Raw genomic sequence first — 24,686 nt, 5'->3', positions numbered from 1 at the left:
GCTTTCCCTGATGTAGCTTTAATTCTTTCCTCAGCCTTCTGTTACTCATATTTCTACCTGTATTTCTCAGTATTTCTCAGGAGTAGTGAAGTAGGGAAGATGAAAGACAAGTCCTAAAAAATACAAAAAGAGAAGTAATTATCTAGAGATTTTCAATTGATGTGACAGGCTCTAGAGTCCACAAGAAAAAAAAAAAAAAACGCTAGGGGGGGGGGGGGGGGAAAAGAGAGAACCAAGAGGCCAGACCTTTTGTGCCACACCTGGGAGTTGCCAAAGATCTGACAGAGCTCAGCAAGCCACATGTGAGTCCCTTCAGCTGCTGATGGACCATCACACTCTGCTCCTTGCTCAGCTGCCTCTTGTCCCTGGAGAGAACTGCCCATTCCTCATTTTCCTCAAGGAAGCTGCTGTTACTTGCATGAGAGCTTCCCAGACACAGGTCTGAAGAAATACCCTTAGTTCAGAGCTCCTGCATTTTCCTGCAACTGTCTGCTGCTCCAGCACGTGGAAGGGAAGGATCAGGCCTACAGGGGTGTCTGCATTTGGGATCTATACAGTGCCAAACCTTATTAGCAATGGCACACCAAAGGGATTGCTAAGCTCCAGGTTTCCCAGAGCCAATCCTTACTCTTCAGTGTTCAACAGCACCATCCAGAGAGCCACAAGGCCAGGGCTGACTGGGATCCTCCCATATCCTTTAAATGATGGAAAAAAGCCAAGACATTAAACAACAGTAAAACAGAGGCTTTGTCAGCACTGCAGAGCTGCTGCAGAAAGGTGAAGAACTTTATCTGTCAATTTGAAGAAAGCTGGTATCCTTCAAAAAGTGAGACTGGAGATACAGAAACATCATGGAAACAACTTATATCTAAAACACTTAATTTCCCTCTTCAAGTGAAAGCCACCTTCTACCTGCAACATTTCTGTGCTTTTTTTGTTAACCTGAAAGAAGGAAATGAGACTTGGGTGCACTTCTGTCTGTAACTGTGCTGCTTAATAAATTGTAATCTTTTTGTTTAACCAGACCTGACTGGTCTTGGATATCCAGTCTCCCAATGAATTTTACAAAAGCAGGTCATTGAATGGAAGCCAATGAGGTCACTGGGGAATAGTGTGAACCATGACCCCAATCTCTGTTAATCTCAGCCTCTCACTGAGCTGGAGACAGACAGGGACAGACAGAGGGAATGCTGCTGCTTCTTCAAGAACAGCTTCACCTGCAGCACAACCACCTCCTGCCCAGCAGTGCATCTCCCAAACTTTTCTGGAGTTATATAGCATCCAGAATACTGTCTCTCATACAGCTGTATACATCCTGCACTTCATGAGCACATTCAGCTGCTTTTGTATAATTCAGGAAAGCTGAACACAGATACATTAGAAATCCCTCTTCATTACTTCTGCTGCTCATGAAATCACTTATTTAGAGTATATTAAAGACCAAAGCATTTACTAACAATGACCTGTGAAAACACGATGAAAAAATTAGCTGACCTGGCACAAAGCAATGCCTTTACCTTTCTCTCTCCTCATTTAAAAGTATACAAGATGAGAGGAATTCTCCTTTTTCACACAATTATTTCTTTCTGTTTTCTAGGAAAACAACCCATTTTCTCTTAGCTGTTAGCCCATCTCAAAGTCCTCTTTTACCTTCTGACTATCTGAACAGATGTATAGAGGTTTTTTCTGTAAGGAAAAACAAAGAATTTGAGAAATCACATGCAAAAACCCCCTTATCTTTGTGCTTAGAAATTAAAGCAGAAATTAAGATGTGCTAAACTTCGGATGCTGTGTGTAACCTTGACTTAGTCTGTGTGTGTCAGCTTTGGTGAGTCACCAATCTCCCAAGGCTGTCGGTTGTTGTGTGTGGCTTCATTAGCACAGACACCAGAACTGGGGAGGGAACAGGAGCTGTGCCGGTGACGTTGTGATCTGGGGAGGGAACAGGAGCTGTGCAGGTGACGTTGTGATCTGGGGAGGGAACAGGAGCTGTGCAGGTGACATTGTCATCTGGGGAGGGAACAGGAGCTGTGTAGGTGACATTGTCATCTGGGGAGGGAACAGGAGCTGTGCAGGTGACGTTGTTGTCCCTCTCAGTGTGCAGCTCTGCTGCAGCTAATGAATCCAGGAAGAAGTGCGGGAAGGGGGGGGGTCTTACAAGAGGGTTGATAAGGATGCTGCAAATTGCTCTTGCTTTTATTCCTGAGGTTCCTGTAGGAGTCTGGACAATTTAAACTATCTCCAAGATGGTCCCTAACTGCATATTCCCCATTTCCAGGTATCCCCCCAGCAGTCTCATGGATGAATGTACAAAAGAGCAGCACATAAACAATTGTAACTCCAGGTACTCTGAGTGTGACACCGTTCTTTGGGCATGTAAAACCCTAAACATAAGAACAAAGGGCAAAGTAGGAAAAGGCTTTTCCTTGCCAGAGAACATAAGGAAGAGGGCCTAGGCGCCACTCCTGATTTTTCCTTATTGCAAATGTGCATCTAACAGAAAAAATCAAGGATTTCAAGTTTCCATTCCATGAACTTTAAGAAGTCTGGGTACTCTGAGCTTAGTCTTTAAGCAATTTGAGGAAGAGTAGGAAACCAGTAACAGCAATGGTTTAAACATGTCCCATGTTATCTGAAAAACCTCTCCTCTAGGAGTGGCACAGATTTTTCAATCTACTGCCTCAAAAGCTTTTGAAATCAATGTTCCTGGATTGGCCATTTCCAGAGCAGAGACAGGATCTTTACTTAAAAGGGATTTACAGAGATAACCAGAAGAAACCCTGTTGATAAAATGCCCTTAAGGAAAACTTTAACTTCTAAATTTTTGATCTGAACTTGCCTACTATAGAAAAATAAGAGGAACCATCATATCAAAAGTGAAGTTAAAAAACACAATGAATAGTTGCTCAACATGTTTTGGCATGGGTAAGAGGATGAGAGAGCATATATTAGAGCCAAAATCCATAAAAGTCTGGATATGCTTCTAAAAATACAATGCAAGAGGGAACTGTCACCTCAGAATTGAGAAAAGATAAACTGCTGGAACACACACAGATCACAGCAAGTGTTGACAGGACAAATATAAATGGGAATGTGGAAATAGGAGCAGAAAACTAGGAAAGCTCAACATACAATATGTTTCTCAACAGTCTGTGTCTAAGATTCACTAAGGAGTATTTGAGAGCAGAATATAAAAAAGATTCACCTACATAAACTTATTAATACTAGAAACCCCAAACTTTGCATAAGCAATAAAGCAGCAGGCCCTGAAAAGAGTGCTGAAAGACAAATAGTAATAAATGGCAGATGAAATACAAGAGGGAATGAAGAGTGAGTATATTAATTAACATAAAGACAGTGGACTCAAGGGGGAAAATTAATCAAGTGCTGCTAAGGAAAAAGGAAAGAAGAAAAACACAGAGGGGCACTGCAAGTAAAGTGTGTTTAATCAGAAAAATGCCTTAAATTCTTAGTTATAACTCCTCTTACATTGCTTTGGATCCTCTACCTTACAAATTTAACAACCAGAAATAGTTGAAATGGCATATTTTATGCAAATTAAAAATGGCTGTGTAAACACACCATGTAATTCCTGGTAGATACACAAATGCAAGACACAGAATAAAGGAGCCAGCTGACTCACAGAATGGTTTGGGTTCAAGAGATCTTAAAGCTCATCTCATTCCAAGTCCCTGCCATGGATAGGAACACCTTCAACTAGACCAGGTGGACCAACCCTGTAACTCCTCTGGTTGTGTCTTACAGCTTGGTGGAAAAAATCTTTAAAGTGGGAAAATTCAGAAATACAGCAAAAACAGAAATAAAGAAAATACAAAATATTGTTTTACAGTATTTTTTAAAACAAAATATTTCAACAGAACCTTCATTAAGTGTTTTATCTTGTAAGGGGCATTTAGTTTTTGCAGTATTTTGTAACAAACAGTATTTTTCTCCCCACAGTTTTTAAAACTTCCAGGAAATTTTCCTTTTAGGACTTTTCAGTCTCCCTCTCCCCCACTGTAAGTTTAAGATGTCTGGAAGCCTTAGTATCAGGGTGCCTTCCTTTAACACACACATTTTTAAGCTTAACCAGAAGGCTGAGTTTACTATACAGTACCTGGTTTTTTGGGCATAATTACACTCTCATTCCTGTCAAACACAGACTCTTAGTTATCAATTGCTTTCTTGTCCTTCCCCCATGATATTGTCCTTGAAGCTCACAACATAAACACCAAGGGGTGTTACACTATGGATCACCTGCTTGATGAGAATATTCAGAAATGGAGTTAGATTGTATTTCTGGCCCTGTTCAGTGGTACATTCTGGCTCCATCATTCTCCAGTAGCTTAAAGCAGTGTGCTCATCAGGTGAAAGGAGAAAACTGCTATTTTAGCTCTTGAAGCAAAGCAAAACCACTGGGATGTATGCCTTCCTGCCTCTCTTTTCTCCTGCTTCCTAAGCTCCTCTGTGGACATGTGTCCTAAAAAGAACATATTCCTTTCCTGCAGTTTTCAGAATCTGTAATTTCTTCCTTTCCCCTTATACTTCGCTGCATTTAAAGGCACAAGTTTACCTTTCCATCCTTCATTCCATTGTTACACATGTTTCAGTTTCCCCTTCTCCTTCTTGCATTCTACCTACAAATGAGATTTCATAGATGTAATTAATTTTTATAGGTCTCTAGGGAGACCTTGTAGCACCTTCTAGTGCATAAAAGGACTCTAAGAGAGCTGGAGAGGGACTTTGGACAAAAGCTTGGAGTGACAGGACAATGAGGGATGGCTTCCCACTGCCAGAGGGCAGGGTTTGATGGGATACTGGGAAGGAATTGTTCCCTGGGAGGGCGGTGAGGCTCTGGCACAGGGTGCCCAGAGCAGCTGTGGCTGCCCCATCCCTGGAATGTCCAAGGCCAGGCTGGAGGGGGCTTGGAGCAACCTGGGATAGGGGAAGGTGCCCCTGCCTGTGACAGGGGGTGGAACAATAGGAGCTGTAAGGTCCCTTCTAACCCAAATCATCCTGGGATTCTGTGACATTCAAGACTTGGTTGCTGTTATTACAGGCTGACAAGAGTAATAAAGAAATGCAGGAAGGACTGCCCATTTTCACAATCCCTGCCACCTTAAACTGTTTGCATGAGATCAAAGTCTCCAACTCCCTAAGGGTTAAATGCATTTTTCATCACAGTGTGATGTCTCTCCCTGTTTCCAGTCAGAAGGAACTGCAAGCTTTGCTCAGCACAGGCAGAAGGGAGCCCTTCCCAGGCTGAGGACTGATCCCCTTCCCCAAAAGCAGCCTGCTCTTCCCAAGGAAGTAGCCAGCTCAGAGCTCTATAAAGTGATTTTTACACACAGCACATAATTGAAGAACAATCCTGCTGTTACAGGCTACCATGGAAACCAGAGGGGAAAAAAGGGCTGAATATTAAATTTGAGAGTGAGAATATCCATCACTGCTATTACACAAAATGGTTTGCAAATGCTTCTATTAATGGGTCTGGGCTGGAACCTTTCCTGTTTGCCACTTTCTCCTGTAAGTGCTACAAGTGGAGCTGAATAGACGACAGAGAAAATATTCAAAACTCTTTACAGCCCAAGTGTATTCACACACCACAAAAAGGAGAAAAAAAAGAAGTGTCTGTTTGACAGAATAGTAAGCAACTCCAAACACAAACATCTACAATTAAACTCTAATCCATGGGTTTAGTTAGAAGGTGACAACAAATACATTAAAGAATGAAACATCAGAATAAGCTGTTTGTTTATTCTTAATAAAAATTCTTCTTATTTTTTGAGAATAAGCGTATGACACCAGTAAGGAAAATTTCTGCATCTCTACATCAACAACAAACCTTCACTATTTGGTCCCAGCCCCACAAGCCTGGCATCTTCAAGGGAAAAAGGGGGGAAAAAAGTGAAAAAGAGAAAAAATTACATTAATTAACAGTTTTTGAGAACAAAGAGTAACTCAGCCTGGCTTTCTGCACCATTATCATTAAGATTAAATCCTCTGTAAATCAGATAAAAAATTCATAGCAGTTCAATCTTGTTCCTTTGTTTATCAGGACTTAAGATTCCATCTGGTATTGAAATACCCACAAGTGGTGCAGTGGTGGAATGTGAGCAGGACTGGATCTGCTTCAGAGTCCACTTCTTCCAATTTAGGATGTCTCTTCTTTCAAACCCAAGCTTTTTTTTTTTTTTTCTTATATCCAGCTACTCCTGAATGCCTGCAGATTAACAGAATATTTGCTTTGGTTTAACCACTTTCTTTGTGCCAGAGAATAACACTTTTCCATTAGGATACAGACCCTTTCTTATCATCCCCATCTTCTTCTCTTCAGAAATAATTACTGCAGTGTATCAGCCCTGCACTTAATCAAATAAGTCTATGGCTTCATTAATGCAGAGAGAGAACTGTAATTATAGTGTTTGCTGAGAGAAATATCTTTTTTGCAATTTAATTCCTATCCTTGGTCTGCAAAAAGTCTGACTAAATCTTCGGCAGAATTTGCATGTTTGGAAAGGCCAGAGACACGAGTACTTACTTTCCCAATTTGTAATCCAGCCAGAAAGGATCTGAGATCCAGTGGTATTTGGTTGCTTTTTAAAATTAGTTCTTGTCTTCTCAGGAAGCACCTGTCATCTACAGTAAATCCAGCAACGTATCTCACACACAGCTAGCAAACCTATACACTGACATAATTTGTTCACAACTCTGAGAATAATACTGCAAAAATAAATCAGACTAAGGCTTTTACTCCTCTGCTTAGTACAGAGGGTGTTCCTCCTGTAATAAATTTGTATAATACAGAAAAAAACCCATAAATAAAGAGGAAATCACACAGATCTGGCTAGTAAGGCAGCAACTATCTGGAATTATTAACACCAAGAGATATTTACTGTTCTTCTCTTGAAAAGCTGCAGCATTAAAAGCATGGCCTAACTGAGAGACTCCTCAAGTTTCACCTCTGTAGTCATGTGAGCAGCACTATTTTCCAGATCAATATGGATGTAATTAAATTAATATAGTGGAAAACAGGCAATAGTATTTGAACTCCTTGCTTAATTTTTCTCCAATGAGCAGTGCCAAAAATAATTTTACAAGCTCTGAGTTTACTTAGTAGTGCACAGGGGCAGAACACAGACTTTGTTCCAAGCTTACAAGGAGAGCTTTCATTTTCAGCAGAGATTTGAACTTATTATACAGAACTGGCAGTGCAGTATTCTTTTCATAGCTAATTCGTCTTTCCTTCCATTATAGATTTGCTCTAAAATATTCTAGTACCATGAGTTATGTCAATTAATTCAATAAATTTATTTTAAATTATTTAAAATTTATATTGATTCATACCCATAGATTAGTTAATAGCTGATTTTAAGCCAGCTCCTTTTTGGTCTGCTGTTGTACACGCAATGTGAATAGTCTGATATATTCAGGTAGCAAATAATAAAGAAAAGCATGTTTGGATTAAATTACTGTTGCTCCTGCTACCAATTTGTAGAGAGAAACCTTGGACTGCAGTCAGAACACAGCACAGCAGGTATTTCATTCAGATTTTCAAACCACAAACCACTGTGCCCTTCCTTCACGTCTCTTGCACAGAAAGTAAATTCCTATGGCTTTTTCCCACTTGCTTTTGAAAGTAGCAGGATACATCTTTTGGGAAAGAGATGCCATTAGATCACAAGTGGCTATAAAATGTATTACACCAACACTTTTTTACACTTTCAAATGGGATTTTTAAAAATTTTTCAACCCTTCTCATCCCCAGAAGACAGTAACAAGCAGAGTTTAAAAGAATTTTAAAAGAAATTACAATCACTTTCCTTAGAGCCAAAGAATCTTTGAATAGCTAAAGAAGAGGAAAAAGAAATAGTAAGGAAGAAAGAATACATGAGATGACAAGTACAAATACACTCAGCAGTAAATAAAGAAATAGTAAAAACCTTTTTGATTTAAAACTATACACACAACAAAACCAAAGCTTTAATTTCCAGAATGTCAACAAATATTAACTATTTGTACTTCTTAAAAAAAAAAAAATTATTTTGACACAACCATATTAATTATCAAGTGTCTGATATGAACTTTTTAACCCTACCTATAGCCATTTAAAGAACTAATGAAAAATTTAACGTATGCCTAGTAATCTGATTTACCTTCCACTTACCAGCAATTTGCACCTTGCTTTTAGTTTGAATTTTGTAAGCTTTCACTTCAAGATAAACACACTGTAAAAATTACCTCAAGGCTCAGAACCAGGAAGTACAAAGTTCAGCTCTTGTTTATCTATATCACACATGAAATTAAGATCAAGCCATTTCCATCCTACAGTCTAATCTTCCCATTTTTAATGTGGTTAACAGCATGTTTTTAACTGCTTTAGAGTTATTGGAGTGAATTTATTTCTTTATACTATGCATACAAAATATTTTAGAAATCCTTGCCATTGCTATGACTTAAATCCTACACAAGTAAATACCAATTTTTCAAAACGTATATTAGTTTTTACTTTGTAACATTCTCCCCTACAGTCACACACTAAAAGGGACTTAGTTGAAGAAACTGTGAGAAAACAGACTTTATACACTTGATAAAAATACCAGCTCCAATGCAATGAATTGCAGTATTTTCTAACTTGGTCACAATACAAAATATTTATGATACCAACTTCTTAATAATAACTGAATGACTCAAGAGGCAAAGCTTTTTAACACATGCCAAGATCAGCCAGATTTCTCTCTCTGCAGTTCCTTGCAAAAGGCCCATATGCAGGGAATTAGATTTACCAAAGTCTTCTTTGTGGTCCATAACATCCACCTGTACAGAACAACGATTCCATTGATCACAAAACAAAACCATGAACAACTCATTCTTTTAGACCATTTCTCTAATTACCATGTTACACCCCCTTATTAAGATATTATTAATCAGAGTAAATAACACTATTTCTTGGCTAATTTGCTTCTGAATTCTTTCAGACAGCAAAGTAAGCGTTTGCTTGTTCACTGCTTTTGCCAGACCATACAATGGCTACTCTATGTCGCTTTTTCCCGATTTTAACCTTCAACTTCCTTTGGCAAAGCAGAAATCTATTGGTTTGCCCTTAATTAAGCTCATATTAATAAAAACCAAAATGAGCAAGGTAACTCAGAACTCCTGCACTTATTGGCACAATTGGTGCCATTCAATCAGAATTTGACAGAGGATCTAGAACAGGTGAGGAACAACCAGGCACTGAAGGATGAAGAAGGAAGACAATGTGGAACACCAAGCGTTTGATTCACAGGAAAAGTTCCACAAAGGAGTCTGGTTTTAAGCCCTGGGGATAGAGTCAGACAGATCTCTGCTTACTCACAACTAAGAAAAACCCAGCCTTAAGCAGCACCAGCAATCCAGGCCAACAGGTGACAGCTGGAATATTTGCTCATCAATGATCGCATCTGAAAACCTGCTTAAAAATGTACAGGTTTTTGGCTACCCAGCAGAAAACAGATGAGAAGAAAGGCTAATGATGGAGATGGATGAGAGAGAAGGAATGGGAATAATTTCACTGTGCACTTGAAAGCAGTCAAGTAGTTTCCTCTTCAATTACGTGAGACCGTTTTCCCCTGCAAAAGAAAGCTTCTTTTCTCCCATGGACTCAGTGGCTGGTTTTCCTTCACAGCTCAAGAGGCTGTTTCAACCACTAATTGCTTCTGGTTAGGAAAAAAAAAATTATTCCACAAGCATGGCTCTCTGCCTTGAAAATATGGAAAGGTCAGAGTGCTCGAGGAGCTCTGTTTGTTTTCTATCAATAACAGAAGGCACGAGTTGACAGCCATGCAGATACCCAAGTCAGCTCTAAATCCAGGGAGCTCCAGAAATGGAAACAGCCTGGTTGTCATAGCAGCAGAGCAGGATACCTGAGCTAATTACTCAGTCTGAGAGGCAGAGCTAATTAGCCCTGATGCAGCATCACACTGACACAGTTATAATCCTTCTGGGACCTCTCGTACATATTGCTGATTAGACATTTCAGTTTGCTTGCAACCAGCTCACAGAGCTCAGCACTCAATGCTGTGCTTTACAGAAACATTCAAAAGAAGAAGAGAAAAAAGGGGGAAACCAAAAATATGTTCCTACAAAAAAGCAGTGGAAAAGAGCTTACAAAAACCGCCAGAAAACTCTGAACTGCAACACTTCTGCAAGGAAGGAGGGTGCCTGAATCCACAATGCTGCAGACCAAAGTACAACAAAGGAGATGAAAATTTCAGTAGTGTGGATACACCTCCACCCCCAGTCCAGTGGCACTTAATTGAAAAAGGGCTTTATCATTACAGCAAGCTAATGTCAAAAAGTTCCCTGTTACCTAATAATGAAAACTCTGAAATTTTGCTCCTGCCTTAGAAATAAGAAAGTAAATACACCACACCACCTGCTTTACAGATTGTAAATCCCATGGAAAATAAACACCTACTACCAATAGACATAGCTGTTTTATTTTCAAGGACTGCCAACAGCATTTTAGCTGTTTTTCCACAAAGAAGTAGTATTTTAACACTTACCTTTTGACCTTTCTAAAGTACTATCTTATCCAAGACCCTCCCTCTAGAAGTAGCAACACATTTTAAAAGGGTCAGAAACAAAAAGTGAATGAGTGAATGTATCAGTTATTGTTAACCATTTTTCTGCCACAGAAATTCAACCTAACATGATGGAAAAGACTACACACACAAGCTGTGAAAGACAGGGACGTTTTTGTATTCTCAAAGGAAAAAAGCAAGCAAGATAAAGAAAAATTCTTTACATAACCATTTAACTTCTTTGTAATCAAAATCAGCAAAGGCAACAAATGTACAGATTGAGCAGGCAAACTAGAGGAAAGATGACAAGTGACCAACTCCCATGCAAATCTGCTTATTGAACTGAGATGTTTTGACAGTTCAATACAAGAGACTTCTCATTTACACCAAACAGCACTGTAAAAACACAGAAAGATTACTGGAGTCACACTAAAACCTAATCTCCTATGTTTTTAATGGACCTACATTCAAGAGATAATCAGAAGAGTTGACAAAGGACACATGCTTGAATATTTATTGAATGCCTATTTATTGACTTTTAAATTGCACAGATCTTTTACATTCACCTGCAGAAGCCACTAATTTAACAATTATTAGTATTAACAATTTACATAATACACCTGCATACTCATACTTACAAGAGATCACTTCTCATTTCAGCAACAGCTACAAGCAAAGCTGGAAGATGCCAAGAGGTTCATTCAAGCATCTGTGCTGTCCAACAGAATGGGATAAATACATGAAAATCAATGTTTCTCTAAACAGAGAGGTATTTTTTCAGGGTCAGTTGTGCTGCTAAATGAAACAGTTTGGTGCCTTGATTTCCAATTAAAGCCAGTAAATGGACACACACTCTTCCACCTACTCAAAATTTCTGAAAGACACATCAAGCTAAATGTACTTTACATATATTTAGATATAAGGTGATTCTAAGCACTATTGAAACGGTAGATTTATAAACCTAAGTTCACAATTTCCTGAGAAACTTTGTCCCAAGTTAGCTGTCCTCCTCCCTTCAGTTAACGATCACAAACTTAGATATATTATCAGTCAGCATTTAGATCCAGCTTTGGGAAAGGAGGCTGGAGAATCCAAGACAATGTTAGTGGAGCAAACTGAAAAGAAGAAAATTAAGGAAGATAAAGCAATCATTGAGATTCACAAAGGGTGGTTATTTATGAGGAATAGAAATAAGCAAGAATGTCAAGGAAGTCTCATATGGAAATAAGGATGTCATAACATATGATCTTCCCATGAAAAAGAATCTTTGTCTCCCTCACAACATACAGAACAACCCCCCTATTTCTCATTTCCATTAAGGACAGCTTAGTATGCACTTTACCCTAAGTGGACTACCAATAAAATCCACTCTCTTCTGAGAAGCTCTTATTTATTCTAGAAAACAAGTATATTACTGGAAACTGGAAAGAACTGCACTATTTGCCAGGATATTAACCCTGTTCTACAGCTGTTACTGTAGCCACTGCAAAAATTCCAGAACAGAAATAAATCTCCCAAACACACTATAGACTTGGGGGATAGGAAATTTTTGCTTCCTTTATCCCACCATTGCTGTTTGGGAGCAGGAGGCACTGAAAGAAGCTCAGCAGAGATAGCCCTGGGATACAGAGGAGAGCAATGAAAATGAAAAGTCACCATTCAAAGAAAAGCCAAGTAAGTCAATGACATCAGGCACTCGCAGTGCAGCTGCCTCCCAGCCAGTCACAGAAAGCTCTTCTGGGAAGCACTTGCTCCAGCAGCATATGGCTGACAGTGGGCATTCAGCCTGCATCACTCACCAACAAGGGCTTTAAAAACTAGGAGTCTTATCAGAGTGCTGCTTTCTCTAATGAGGAGAAAGAAAGGAAAGGGAGAATAAATTAGAGAGCAGCAGGAGAATGAAGATATTTATGACATGCCTTCACCAAAAGCTTGCATCAACAATATAAACATATGGCCAAAGATGCTTTTGTTTTAATGCTGCCCAAATTCTTGTGGGGTTCCCTTTTTTTTTTTTTTTTTTTAATATATAGACTTCAGGAAAGAGGTGAAAAAAAAAAAAGAAAAAGCACAGAGAATACTACTACTTTCACATAAGCTGCCAAATACAGCCAAAAAAATGTTTCATGGTCTCTGTGTGAACAGTGCAGACATTGACACAGGCTGGTAACCTAAGCTCTAACCTTCAGCCCTTCAGCCCTTTTACACAATGCTCCAAGAGCTCCAGTCCTTCTTGTCATCCACAAAACAAGTTTATTTCCTTCAGCTTTGAAAAAGGGCTGCTGAAGCTGCTGATGGTTCCTATTTCTTTTCTCTGATGCTTTTAACTGCTTAAGATTTCACCTTATACTGAAGAAGGAAGAAAAAGGACTTTTATCCGACTATTTGATGCTTAAAGGTGTATTCCCACATCAGATACAAAATGGAGAAAAAGAATTTCTGAATTGTGGGTTATTTTCAACTCTATTCAAAGGAAATTCTAGGAAGCATCAGAAAACAGTAAATAATTTGGTTTTGGGCACAACAGAGAGAGTAGAGCTCTCTCTCTCTTCAAGGATGAGTTAACAGAAAAAAGACAACACATGAAAAATTCATTAGAAGGCACAGTGTGGCAACAGAATGCTGGAATGGCTGACTGCTGCATGCCTGGTAATGGAGACTGCTTAAGTAGGGTATAAAAGGCAGGGCACTCGCTGCTGACGTGATAAAGGATCACAGAGGAACAAATAACACTGATGCTTCATCCACAGGAAATCTTTCTTGCTGTGAACTGAAGCCTGATTCCTTCCTCTTCAGTTTAAAAAAAAATCATTCTCCTAAAAAGAAAGAAAAAATATCACAGTTAAGGTATAGTTACCTACTAGTTTTTTTCAATTAAAAAATTGGGAAGAAACAGAAAGGGAAAATAATGTTATGCCTACCTGGAGTACCAGATCTTTTGTCTCTTGCTGATGATGAGTAGAATGTCTCTGTGAGGATTTGTATACTTTAGCATGATGACAGGAAAGTGAGAAAGAGAAAGGGTAGCCCTTGACGAACAAGCTTTAAATCAAGTTATTCTGGAATGCAGACAATATTTCTATACAAACCATGCACACAAGGAGCACCAATCCAAGAGTCTCGCTCATCTTTACCAGCATTTGCATTAACACATGTTTGTAGGTCAGATTTATTCTATACAACTTGTTTCTCATGTTCTGTACCTCGACATCCTGAACACTGGATAAAGAAGTTGATTAAATCCAGAAGTGCTATGTCCCTGTCTTGTTTATATGATTCAATCCAGTCGTCCACCACAGACTGTCAAGAAAAAAAGAATACTTATCAGAGACTCTTAAGAAGTGTTTTATTAAAGGCAAATGACTTATTCTGTTCAGAATATAATTTTATAACAATTATACATGCATACAAATGCAGATATATATGTACCTTCTCTCAAGGTGGAGACAGAACAAATATTGTTAGAGAGCAGAATTATATGCATCATTTTCTGGTATTATATTCTATAAACACAAGTTCAAGTTGAAATTACTGTAATTCCCCAAAACTACTTAGAGAATTTTTTCAGTTTTAAAATTGTGTGGAAAAAAACCAAATATTGTTACTCCATTCAGAATGACCAACATATTCTCAGAAAACTGATGAATAGAAATACTTGGGATAAATACCGATTTTATACTGCATAGTGAATATCCCAGTCAGTCACTCAGGAACACTGTAAATAGTTCAGGAAAACAAAATATAATGAGGAATACACAGTAAATAAAATAATACACAGAAGTTGGACTTAGAGTGTTTGTAAGCTACCTGGATCACAGGATAGGAAATTCATTCAGTTTTCAACTGCCCTCAGAACTACAGTTAGCCATGAGCTATTTTCATCATCTCTGATATTCCAAGCTCCTCAGCTACAGAAACACTTAGGTAAGGAATTGTGTATATTTAATGTAATCAAATATTATTCTTTACTCATTTTATGAGGGAAAAGAAACTTTTCTGTTCCACACATGCTACAGCATTCATTAGGAAAAGCTTGATTATGTTATCAGAGCACACCTCGCAAATAGATTAGTTTATTCTGGACAGTTCAGGTCTACAATGAATTTCTATAAAATTAAATTTAAAAAGACACATACACATACAAACACCCACCATGCCCACACAACTGCTCCTACCATGCTGAAAAGGAATCAATAGGAAAGACAAAAAAATCCAAACAATTTGATCTCTTAGAAAACTCTGCCTTTTTCTTAATTAGCTGTAAAAGGAGGGATCTTGAAAAATCCCTCTGCAGTTTCCAGTTTATCCAAGTGCAGACGCCCAAGTCTACCCTTGGCAGGTGTGTGAGGAAAAGGATGCAGCAAAGTACCTGTGTACATCCCAGAGACACAGAGAACTCTGAACTGAGCCAAAGCACTCCATGTTTAACACACATCACCACACTCACCCTTGAGCCACGAGCAGACCAGCAGTACTATCATGTTATCCAACAAGCAGCATCAATCTCTAAACACCCAATTTGCCAGGAAACTCAGTTTTCACAGGTTTTGCCTCCCAAAACACACACACACCCAGTAGGAGAAGGAATCTTAAAAAGGGGTCCATCTGCTATTTAGAAGAAATTAGACAGCAAGTCTTGGCCTCTAAGCTTCACATAAGTTGAGGAAGCAGCAGCACAAAACCTGTTATCTAGAATGTTATCTCACTGTTATTTAATCATTAATTCAGACCTGTTCCTGGAAGTATCAATCATTTCAATCAATCAATAAAATTCTCCAGGGCACAGAAACCAAATGTAGCCAAATGTAAAAAGTATTTACTACACCAAATATTGACAGAGCTTAATGGCCAGGCTGTTGGTGTGCTACCAATTTACAAGATTTGTTTGAACAGCTCTATTACTGTAGATATCAGAACATGCAATTGCCAGAGCTATTTTTTTACACTAAAGAAAATAGCAGCTATGCAGGGCCAGAGTACAGGTTCACCTGCCCAACAGGGCTTACACATGCAGGGAAAAGCATAGGAAAAGGGCACAAATATACTGATATTTCTGAGTTACTGACCCAGACCCTTAAGACCCCAGCAAATTTCTTCTCTCATGGATGTGTCTGTCTAAACCAGCTTTATGTCTACATTGTTTTGCAGCAGTGTGCAAGGGTTAATTATTCACTGCAAAATGAAAGAATAGTTGTGTTTTAAACTTGCCAATTGTTAGATCCATTTGATGTGACTCAATTCTTATGAAACAAGAAAAAACAAATTCCAACCCCTTGTTTGCATTTTCCATGCTTCCATCTGGTCACCTCTTTCCAGGCAGAATAATCCTACCCTGTGCCATGTGGCTTGCCCAGAAATAATTCTGTATCTTTATTCTTGCCCACTCTTGTCACGCATGTCCTGACAGTTTCTGAAGTCTACTATATTCTTCTTTGAGCCTGGGAAATCTCAGCTGCTTTCCCTGAGTGTTAATACATAATGTTTCCCAGCATCTGTTCATTATCCACAGCTGAGTTTCATAGAAAACACTCCCTGTGGAAGTAAGGCTGGCCCAAGAAATTCCCTCCCACGTTCAGTCTTACTCCTGTTTGTTGCTACAACACACTGCCCCTTCAGCCATACCACGGCACCTTCTCATGGACTGCGCTATAAATACTCCCAATGAACCCACCTGGACTTAAAAAATGGGGAGCCAAGGAAAAAACTGTGAAGGAATACCTTTAAATTTTGCTTCTGCTTCTTTTATAAAATTACTTAAATTATTTTTGCAGCGCTATCTCAAACTGCAGCATCAGTGCAGCTCCTCTCATGTCTATTTTTTATCTGTCATACAAAAAGAATTGTGTGGGACACATTGTGTCCTTGGGCACTGGGGGCCCACTCTGTCCTACCAGCGTGGCACTTGCACCTCAACCCAAAATCATCATGCAATTTACAGAAAAATAAAGACAAGTGGCTCATCTCCAGACTTGGGGACCAGACTTGAGGCAATGCAGTCTTCAGTGGCAGCAGTAGATAACAAAAGCAGAAAAATCAGAGCAAAGGTTCTCAGAGGGATAGCAGGCAAAGACTGTCTTGACCTCCCAGAGAAGTGACAAAGCTGGAAGTAAAATCTGAATTTGACACACCCAGGCACAGTCAGTGTAACTCCCTGCTCTGAACAGGTACCTGTGAAGAGCTGGACAATGTAATTGAGCTGCACAATGTTGTGTTTACCCCAAGAGAGCTCCACTGACTGAGGGGCTGCAGGAAATAAGTCACATACAGGCACCTGGCCTGCCAGCATCAGCACAGAGCCACACAAACTGCATTCACTAAGCACTAAAAATCAGTGCCCCAAAATAACATCCAGAGCCCCACACACTCAGCCCCTGTGCACTTGGCATGCTGGCTGCCTCATTTTGTTAGAGATTACAGTTTAAGGCAACAGGAGATGATGAGGCCAGACTACATATGCTACAACAGTTGGAACTTAATCAAACTGTTGAGTTTTGATGTAACTGAAAAGAGCTATAAAAACTGAAAACATTAGATGAATAAATAAAAATGACACACATCAGAACCAAAAGAGAGACCAAGTATCAACTGAACCAAGAACCAAACAGCAGTAATGCAAATACCAGGAAAAAAGACTGAATGCAAGCAAAAAAGGAATCAAATCACAGGCAGCAGCGTAGCAAATGGTGCAACATGCAAGCCTTGCCAGAAATGGAATTATTTTGCATAAATATGCATAGAGAAAAGGATTCCTATTAAAAACAAGAATTTCTAACCAACAGGCCCCAGGTAACAGCAAACCCTCTTTTTATACATAATCCAAGAGCAAACTCAGGGAAATGGCCCACATTTGAGCCCCTTGCCCAGAGACCTCCTGTTCTTGCCCCTCCCTGTCAGCTGTCCCAGGCACAGATCATTAACACCTTGAAGGCACAGGAGGTGACAGGAGGGAAGGACCAGGTGACCCCTTTGGAAAGGAGGTAGCTACAAGCAGGTTCCATCCCCCGGAATCCATCTCCACAAGTCTCCATGCTTACTTGCACAAAACACCCAGAAAAGAGGGCAGCAATAGATTGCATGAGCTGCTCCACTGGTACCCATCTGCTTCCAGATGTTTTTACCTACAGATGCAGTGGGGAGCATGGATTTACCATATGGAAATAGGCACTTACATGCTGTGCATGAAATACATGATAAATTCAGCACAGGACCTACAGGACATGTGCTGCAGCCTGCCCAGGGGCAGCACATCCGTGCTCTTGGGATTCACCAACTTCAAGGCACAGACACAAGGAAAAGGCTCCTTTGGCAATGAGCTCAATTCCACAGATAAAACCTCCAAATGACTCCAGTAACATCAACAACCTTCCTCCTCTCCCTGCTGTCAAGACACATATGCACACCCACTTAGATACATGCACACAGACACAACATGCACCACATCTCCAGGTCAGTCAACAAGTTCATACAGGTACATCACAAAAATAAGACTCAATCATTTTTTAAAATTATGAAATTGCTTCTATTCTTATGAGAACGGAGTAAAAAATCAAGGTTTCCTGCAAATGGCAGATGATGTATGGTACAAATACAGAGTCTGTACAAAGATTTTCCAAAGCCTGCAATGGTTTTCAAAAGAATCTCAGAGAAATGAACTCTCTGATGAGTCTGTTTTAAAAACTACCATAGAGCATAATTTGAAGAATATGCCAAGGTAAGCAACCCTACAGAAATAAGAAGCCTAAATGAAGTCAAGCAAATAGCAGAATAAATGAGCCTGAGTAAATAACTTCAAATCAATCAACTTGCAGAAATATTGACCTTCACATCTCAAAGTCTGCTAAAAGATAAACCAAAGCATTTTATAGTACTGAAGAGGAACAGCAGCTTGGGGTTGCCAGTAAAAGCAAGTCAGAGACAATGAATGAAATAATGAAGCTAGTGATCTTATTACCTCCTCTAGGCTTTGCAGCTATGAATCCATTTCATATTCCTACAGTGTGGGAGAATTTAGGAGCATTAAGTGCTGGAGGAAGCACAGGGACTGACTGCAGAGGACACCTTGCCAACTCGTGTAAATTAGCACAGTCCCACCAAATATTAATGAAAGCTGATTTCAAAAAAAGCTATTTCACAATTTCAATTAAGTAACAATCTGGCAACAGTGCTACAAACAAAAGGGAAAACAAATGACACCATATTCAAAGTTCATGTTAAAATGGAAGATCTCACTCAACTGTAAACCAAGGCAAATCAAGTATAAAAAACTTTAAATAATTTGCCATTTCATACAACTGATCATGGACATGCTTCATTTACAGTGAATATGAAAGAAAAAATTTATTCTAGAATGGGTGTGCAATGTGTTTACATCAAGGTAGAAAAAAATTCAAAAATCAAAGCTTACACTAAACTTCAGCAAAAAACCCAAAGTCATTCAAATGAAACTTTAAACTCATTAAAAAAGGAATGCACTGTGACATTAAATATTTCAATAACCTGTATAAAGAGCAACTCAAATAGAAAAGCAGAAAATAGACTTTAACAGATAGTGAGAAAAACTTAGTACACTAAAAATAAGGACCCAGGGGGAAAAAAAAGGCAAGTAGTGAGAGACTTAAAACACTCTGCATAAAAACATTTAAGTGAATCTGTTCAGGTTGGGTTTAAAAAAAAAAAAATTAAAGCCTTTTAAATATAAATTTTGTGAAAATTGAAGATATTACACAGATGGCTACTGGGGAGAAGGTAGTTCCTAATGTGAGAAAGTCCATGCAGCTTAGATTGGGCACTACACTCCAGGATGAGTGCCTGGCTGCATTCCAAACTCTAGGCAGAAAGTCTAAGATACACCCAGTGAAAACCTAATATAAGGATAATAAAAATGAACTGCAGCTTGAGGATGTGTGCTTTATTCTTTTTCTATAAGGATCATAATTTTAAATTATGAAAGAGTTCATACTTTGCTAACACCTATCATGCACTTCCTGATAAGTCAAAATTATTTTCTTTTAAAAAATGCAAAAATCTCACTTTAGATAAGAGTAAGCAAAGATGAGAATTTGTTTTCTGCAGTGTCTACCTATGTAACTTTTTAATTTCTGAACTACAGAGAGGAAAGGAATATACAATCCTAGAATTATTTCTTCCCAATAAAACTAAGGGATTTATACTCTCCATACAGGATTATCTATTGGCATTTTGTGTAAATACATATTTCTATGGAGTAGACTGGGTATTAAATATAATTACACAGGGAAATCAATGTAACATGTTGCATTGAACCATTTGGGAGAAAAAACACTACCAAAAGAAAAAAAAACCCCAACTATTCTCTTAGGAGAATCTTAGAATGGTAAATGTTTACTGGCATTACAGTGAGTACATAAAAGGTACTGGGAAAATTCTGCTTTCAAATGGACTAAAATCACAGGAACTCCTGAGGCTGGGCACTCTTGCCCAGCAGATCCACACTACTCAGAGCAGCAGTTCCTCACCTGAGTGCTCAGAACAGGTGGGTGCACCTTACAAAGCTCCCACCAAGAAGATTTTCTAAGGTGGTACAGAACTCTTGCAGGTGCTCATCTCTCACAGTTGACATGTTACACCATTTCCAGGGACTGTGTCTGTTTAAGCTGAGCCAATCATGGGCATGAATGATGCCACAAAACATCAAAACTGCTCATAAACATTGAGCACCAGAATAAAAATATACTTAGAGGGGTGCTAAAACAAAATGGAGTTATTCCAGCAAGAGATCCATCAGTTTATTAAAACACCTGATTCTCATTCCTTTGCTAGCATGGTTTGTAAAGGGTTCACAGATCACCCCAGACACTTCAAAAATCATCAACATTCTAGACAGCAAAAGACTTCTCTGCCTTCAAGTATAATGAGCATTTTCAGGTACAAATGCTTTCACACACTGCACTACTGGCACTTAACAGCAAAATCATCTCACATCTTATTAAATCACAAAGGAAAAGAAGCCTTGTGTGATGACTGCAGAAAATTTAATTTGGTATTAAGGGATACTCTTCTAATTAATTAATGCTTCATTTGGTGGCTAAATTGTTCCCAGTGTAACAACTACAAAAACACGTACCTAGTTTTGATTTTTTTCTTTTAATTCAGTACCACACAATCAAAAGCAAAGCAAGATTAGGCTACAGAAGAAATCTACTGATTGAGCAAAATGAAGATACTAGTTTAAATGTTAATAATAGATGCAGTCATTTTGCCCAGTAAACTTCAGAGACTGCACACTCAAATTCCTAAGGAGTCCTGAGACAATCTGGGGAAACCCTGAGCTATTATCCATCCTTCAACAGGAGGATCCAGCAGTTAAAATACAATAAATTACAATTAAACTAAAACATGCATTTAACACAAAAAGCATGGGTAATACTTAATATATGTCTGTATATTTTTAATCTTCAAAGACCTTCACTTTCAGAAACAGCTGAGGGAGACACAGAGATGTGATCTGGCAAAAAACACTTCTAGAGGGAGAAAAGAAACTCTGAGAAGAGAGAGCCATTAAGGCAACTGAGAACAGACACCACAGTGGCCCTGAACTGACAACAGTCAAAGGCAGGGAGAATACCCAAAATTCGTTTTTGCCACCTTATTCCCTTTCTTAGCTGCCACTGTCAGAGACAGACTGTTGGATTTTTGCTGCAATCCAGTTACAGCTGCTCTGATGCTCTTAATCTCAAGAATCCATGTAAAAACACATGTAATTCCTCCTGCATAAGGTAAATATGGTTCTGCAGTCACTCTAATCAGGAATAAGTCTGTCCTACTGCCAGAGATGGACTTCTCAAGGCAGGGTAAGCAGTGCTACAAATACAGCTTTACTTGAACCTCAAAGGACACAAATCCCCATGTGCTACAATGTGCAGGTAAGAACAGTGAGGATCCCCATGCATCCCTGATTTCTGGAGAGACAAGGAAGAATTAGTGGCACCATGAAAAATTCCATTTCAACACACTAGATACTTGGATACTTATCTTAAAATACTTGCTGGCAGATAATGGAGCCATATTTATTCTGAACTATGTCTAATCAACACCAAGATTACCTTTTATTAGCTGAGCATAAGCAGAGGCAGCAATTTTTAAAAGTTTTTTTCCCTCAAAATCAGCCTCTGCTCTGTAGTGAACTGCTAACAACAATAAAGGGTGACTGGTAATGCATGGAATATTCCAGAATCATCAAGGCACAGATCTGTTCATGTTTTGGTACTGAACTCTTCCTATAATTACTGATGATCCATTCTCTCTGATCTTTTAGGGGAACAAAACGCCTTTGCAGATGAGAAAGCAGAACAGTTCTATGCTTGGTTTAGCCACCAGTAGTGCAAACTTCATTACAGATAACTGCTCATAACTCATGAGAAATTTGCAGTCTGAGTCCTAAACAAAATCTGATCTCATTACAATTTCTTTATTTCCCTGTCATCTTAACAGCAGGGTCAGAGATCAATGCAGAGATGCCTGCAGATTTTAGCTAGCAGTCAGCCTCAGCCTGGGCAGCTCAGCTGGAAGAGCAGAGGCTCACCCGAGCCTTCATTCCCACCAGTGGGCAGCTGAGCACATGAGAAATGCTCATAGAGACCCTTCTGCCTATGGAAGTTCAGAGCAGGGAAATGTAGAGGATAGAGCTGTCACCATAAAATGATAGAACTAAAAAATGAATCTATGGAAGAGATAAATGACAAAAAGCAGAAGAGTATCATGTTTAACTATGAAGACAAGAACCACTAAAGAAGTTCTATGAACAGTCTTAATGGAGTAACACTTGAAAAGTGTACCTGCAGAAATCATGAGCAGAAGGTCATGTCACACTTCATACACAGACAGCTGCTGACAGAACAATTTCTGAAGCACTAACTGTACAAAAGGTTACAGAGCAAATGAAAACCACTGACAACTGTCTGATACCAACTTAATGTGGGCATCAAATAGATTTAGAGAGTTCAAGCAAGACACAAGCTGCACCCTGTGACAGAGGCAAAGATTTTATGCAAAGAGCAATCCTGGAGTTATGTATATTTGAAATAGAAAAAATTAAACTGATTTTATTTCCCTGGAAGAAGCAACCAGCAATAAGCCTGAAGAGAAGTAATAAATGAATCCTGCTGTGAGAACCAAAATAGAGACGCTTAGAAGTGAAAATCGAATTCAGCAACAGACTTTTATGAATTGGCATCACAAAGCCAGAAAAATCTAACAACTAAAAAAAATTCTAAAAGCAAACAGCAGGAGCAGATAGATCAGAAATGAAAGCACATGATTTCCATGTAATCTCAGGATATATTAATTGAATTCTCCTGGGTTTTCAATGCTGGAAGCAAACTTAGGAGCACAAGAAAAAAAAGTATGTTCATATTACAGGGAAAGAACTAAATATTGAGAAATAATATGTTTGGCCAAATACAAATATACGGCACTAGCTTGAAAACTATAATATTGACAAGATTGCTAAAACTGAACAAAAAAACCTGCATCAAAACTATGAAAAACAAAAATGCCAAGCATTCCTAATTGTTACATTAAAAGCTCTAAGTTATTACAGAAAAATATAAGCATAAAGACACTTATAAGTTTGGTTTACAGAACCTTGGTTTCACATTGAGATGATTGTCCAGAAGTTCAAGCTAAAAATATTAAATTACATTTCAATTGCATTCTCTTTCCTACTATAGGGTTACTTTAATTCTGAGGATATTTTTACCAACAGTACATTTTTCAAAAGAGCCCAAGCGATGCATACTCCTGAAATTAAGGCTCAAGTACTTTATGCCTGTTTGCACCTGAGGCCTCCAAATACTCTTGCCTACTCCTTTACTATTCACATATAATCTCTCCCCTGCTTAGATGGTGCTGTGTACTTTTTCTCCTACCTGCAGGTTGGGCATGTGTGTGTCTATGCACATAGATATACAAATGCATATACATGCAATACATGCAATATCCACATGCATATACAAATTCTCCACCTCCCAAGACAATTTCTTTGTATCTAAATTCCAAAGGTTTCTTAATACAAACACGTAATTTTTTTTTGTATTTAATCTGCACGAGACTAGTGTCAGCATCTCTTTTGAAATAGATAAAATGTATCAAAGTTAATTCCACATACACACAGAGTCATCAAATATCAAAGCAGTTGCTCATTCCTTTCTATTTGGCTTCTGCAAATATCAATAACTCTAAGTCAACTATACTACATAAAGTATATTGTATGTTCTGTACCACAGTAAAACCAGAAAATAGACTCCAGATGTTTCCTCAATTCCTGCCAAAAACAAAATTTGAAAAAGTGCTGAAAACCAAACAAAGTTGGAAGCTCTGTTGTAGGAAAAAAAGGCATAAGGGATCCATAGCTTTGTTACAAGTAAATTTGTTCTGTCTTCACCTACTAGATAAGAAGGGTCAATCCTGAATAAGTGTAAACACAGAAACTATGAAGAACAAAAATTCTCATTTCCTTCCTGTGTATTACTTCTTTAAAACTAAATCTCATATTTTCCACAGGTTTGAGACAGAAAATTTTCAACAACTTTCACTCATTTGCAATATTTGATTTCTGTGAGACTTAAAAGAAGCTTAGGTTTTTCGATAAAGTAATATTTTGAATGGGACTTAGGACCCAATTTTCCTAATTTGTACTTTTCTCTTGTTAGTCAGCATCAAAACAAACTAACTGATACTGCCTAAGTCCTGCGTTGTTGAAATGCAGAGTAAAGGAGGTTTGCTTAAATAATCCATGAGAGCAGGAGTGACTGCTGGCTTTGGACTGCAGGGGCTGAAGAGTATTTTGGGCCCATTGTTTCTCCTTTGCATTTCAAAACCAAGAGCTGCAGCACAGCAGCTTACAAAAACCACACGACACTCTCAAAACCAATCCTCTGAGCTGGGTCTTGAGGTGAAACTCACCTGGCCCCACACATCCTGTAAAGGCCTCTGAACTGATCAAAACATAAGAGGGTAAGAAACATTTCTAGAGGCAACTAGGACAATCTAATTTATTTTACAATAAATAAAAATTTGCCTTCAGGATGTGCAAATATTTTCCCTCAGACTCAGTGGAAGTCTAGGCAAATAGTTTTTCCTTCA

General features: G+C 38.6%; 1 protein-coding gene across 1 annotated transcript in view; it reads right to left on the bottom strand.

The window, feature by feature from the left end:
- Positions 1-24,686, bottom strand: part of STAG1 (stromal antigen 1) — a 113,492-nt gene that overhangs the window by 72,135 nt on the left and 16,671 nt on the right. Inside the window, exons 4-5 of the mRNA XM_005425032.3 lie at positions 21,564-21,588; positions 13,769-13,865 (exon numbers count right to left, since the gene is read on the bottom strand). Of these exons, the coding sequence (XP_005425089.1) occupies positions 13,769-13,865; positions 21,564-21,588 (122 nt within the window). The remainder of the gene's footprint in view (positions 1-13,768; positions 13,866-21,563; positions 21,589-24,686) is intronic.

Source organism: Geospiza fortis, unplaced genomic scaffold, assembly GCF_000277835.1.
Source record: "Geospiza fortis unplaced genomic scaffold, GeoFor_1.0 scaffold118, whole genome shotgun sequence".
Lineage (NCBI taxonomy): Eukaryota > Metazoa > Chordata > Aves > Passeriformes > Thraupidae > Geospiza > Geospiza fortis.
The sequence above is the reverse complement of the archived record's forward strand: the minus strand, read 5'-3'. Positions and strand labels throughout refer to the sequence as shown.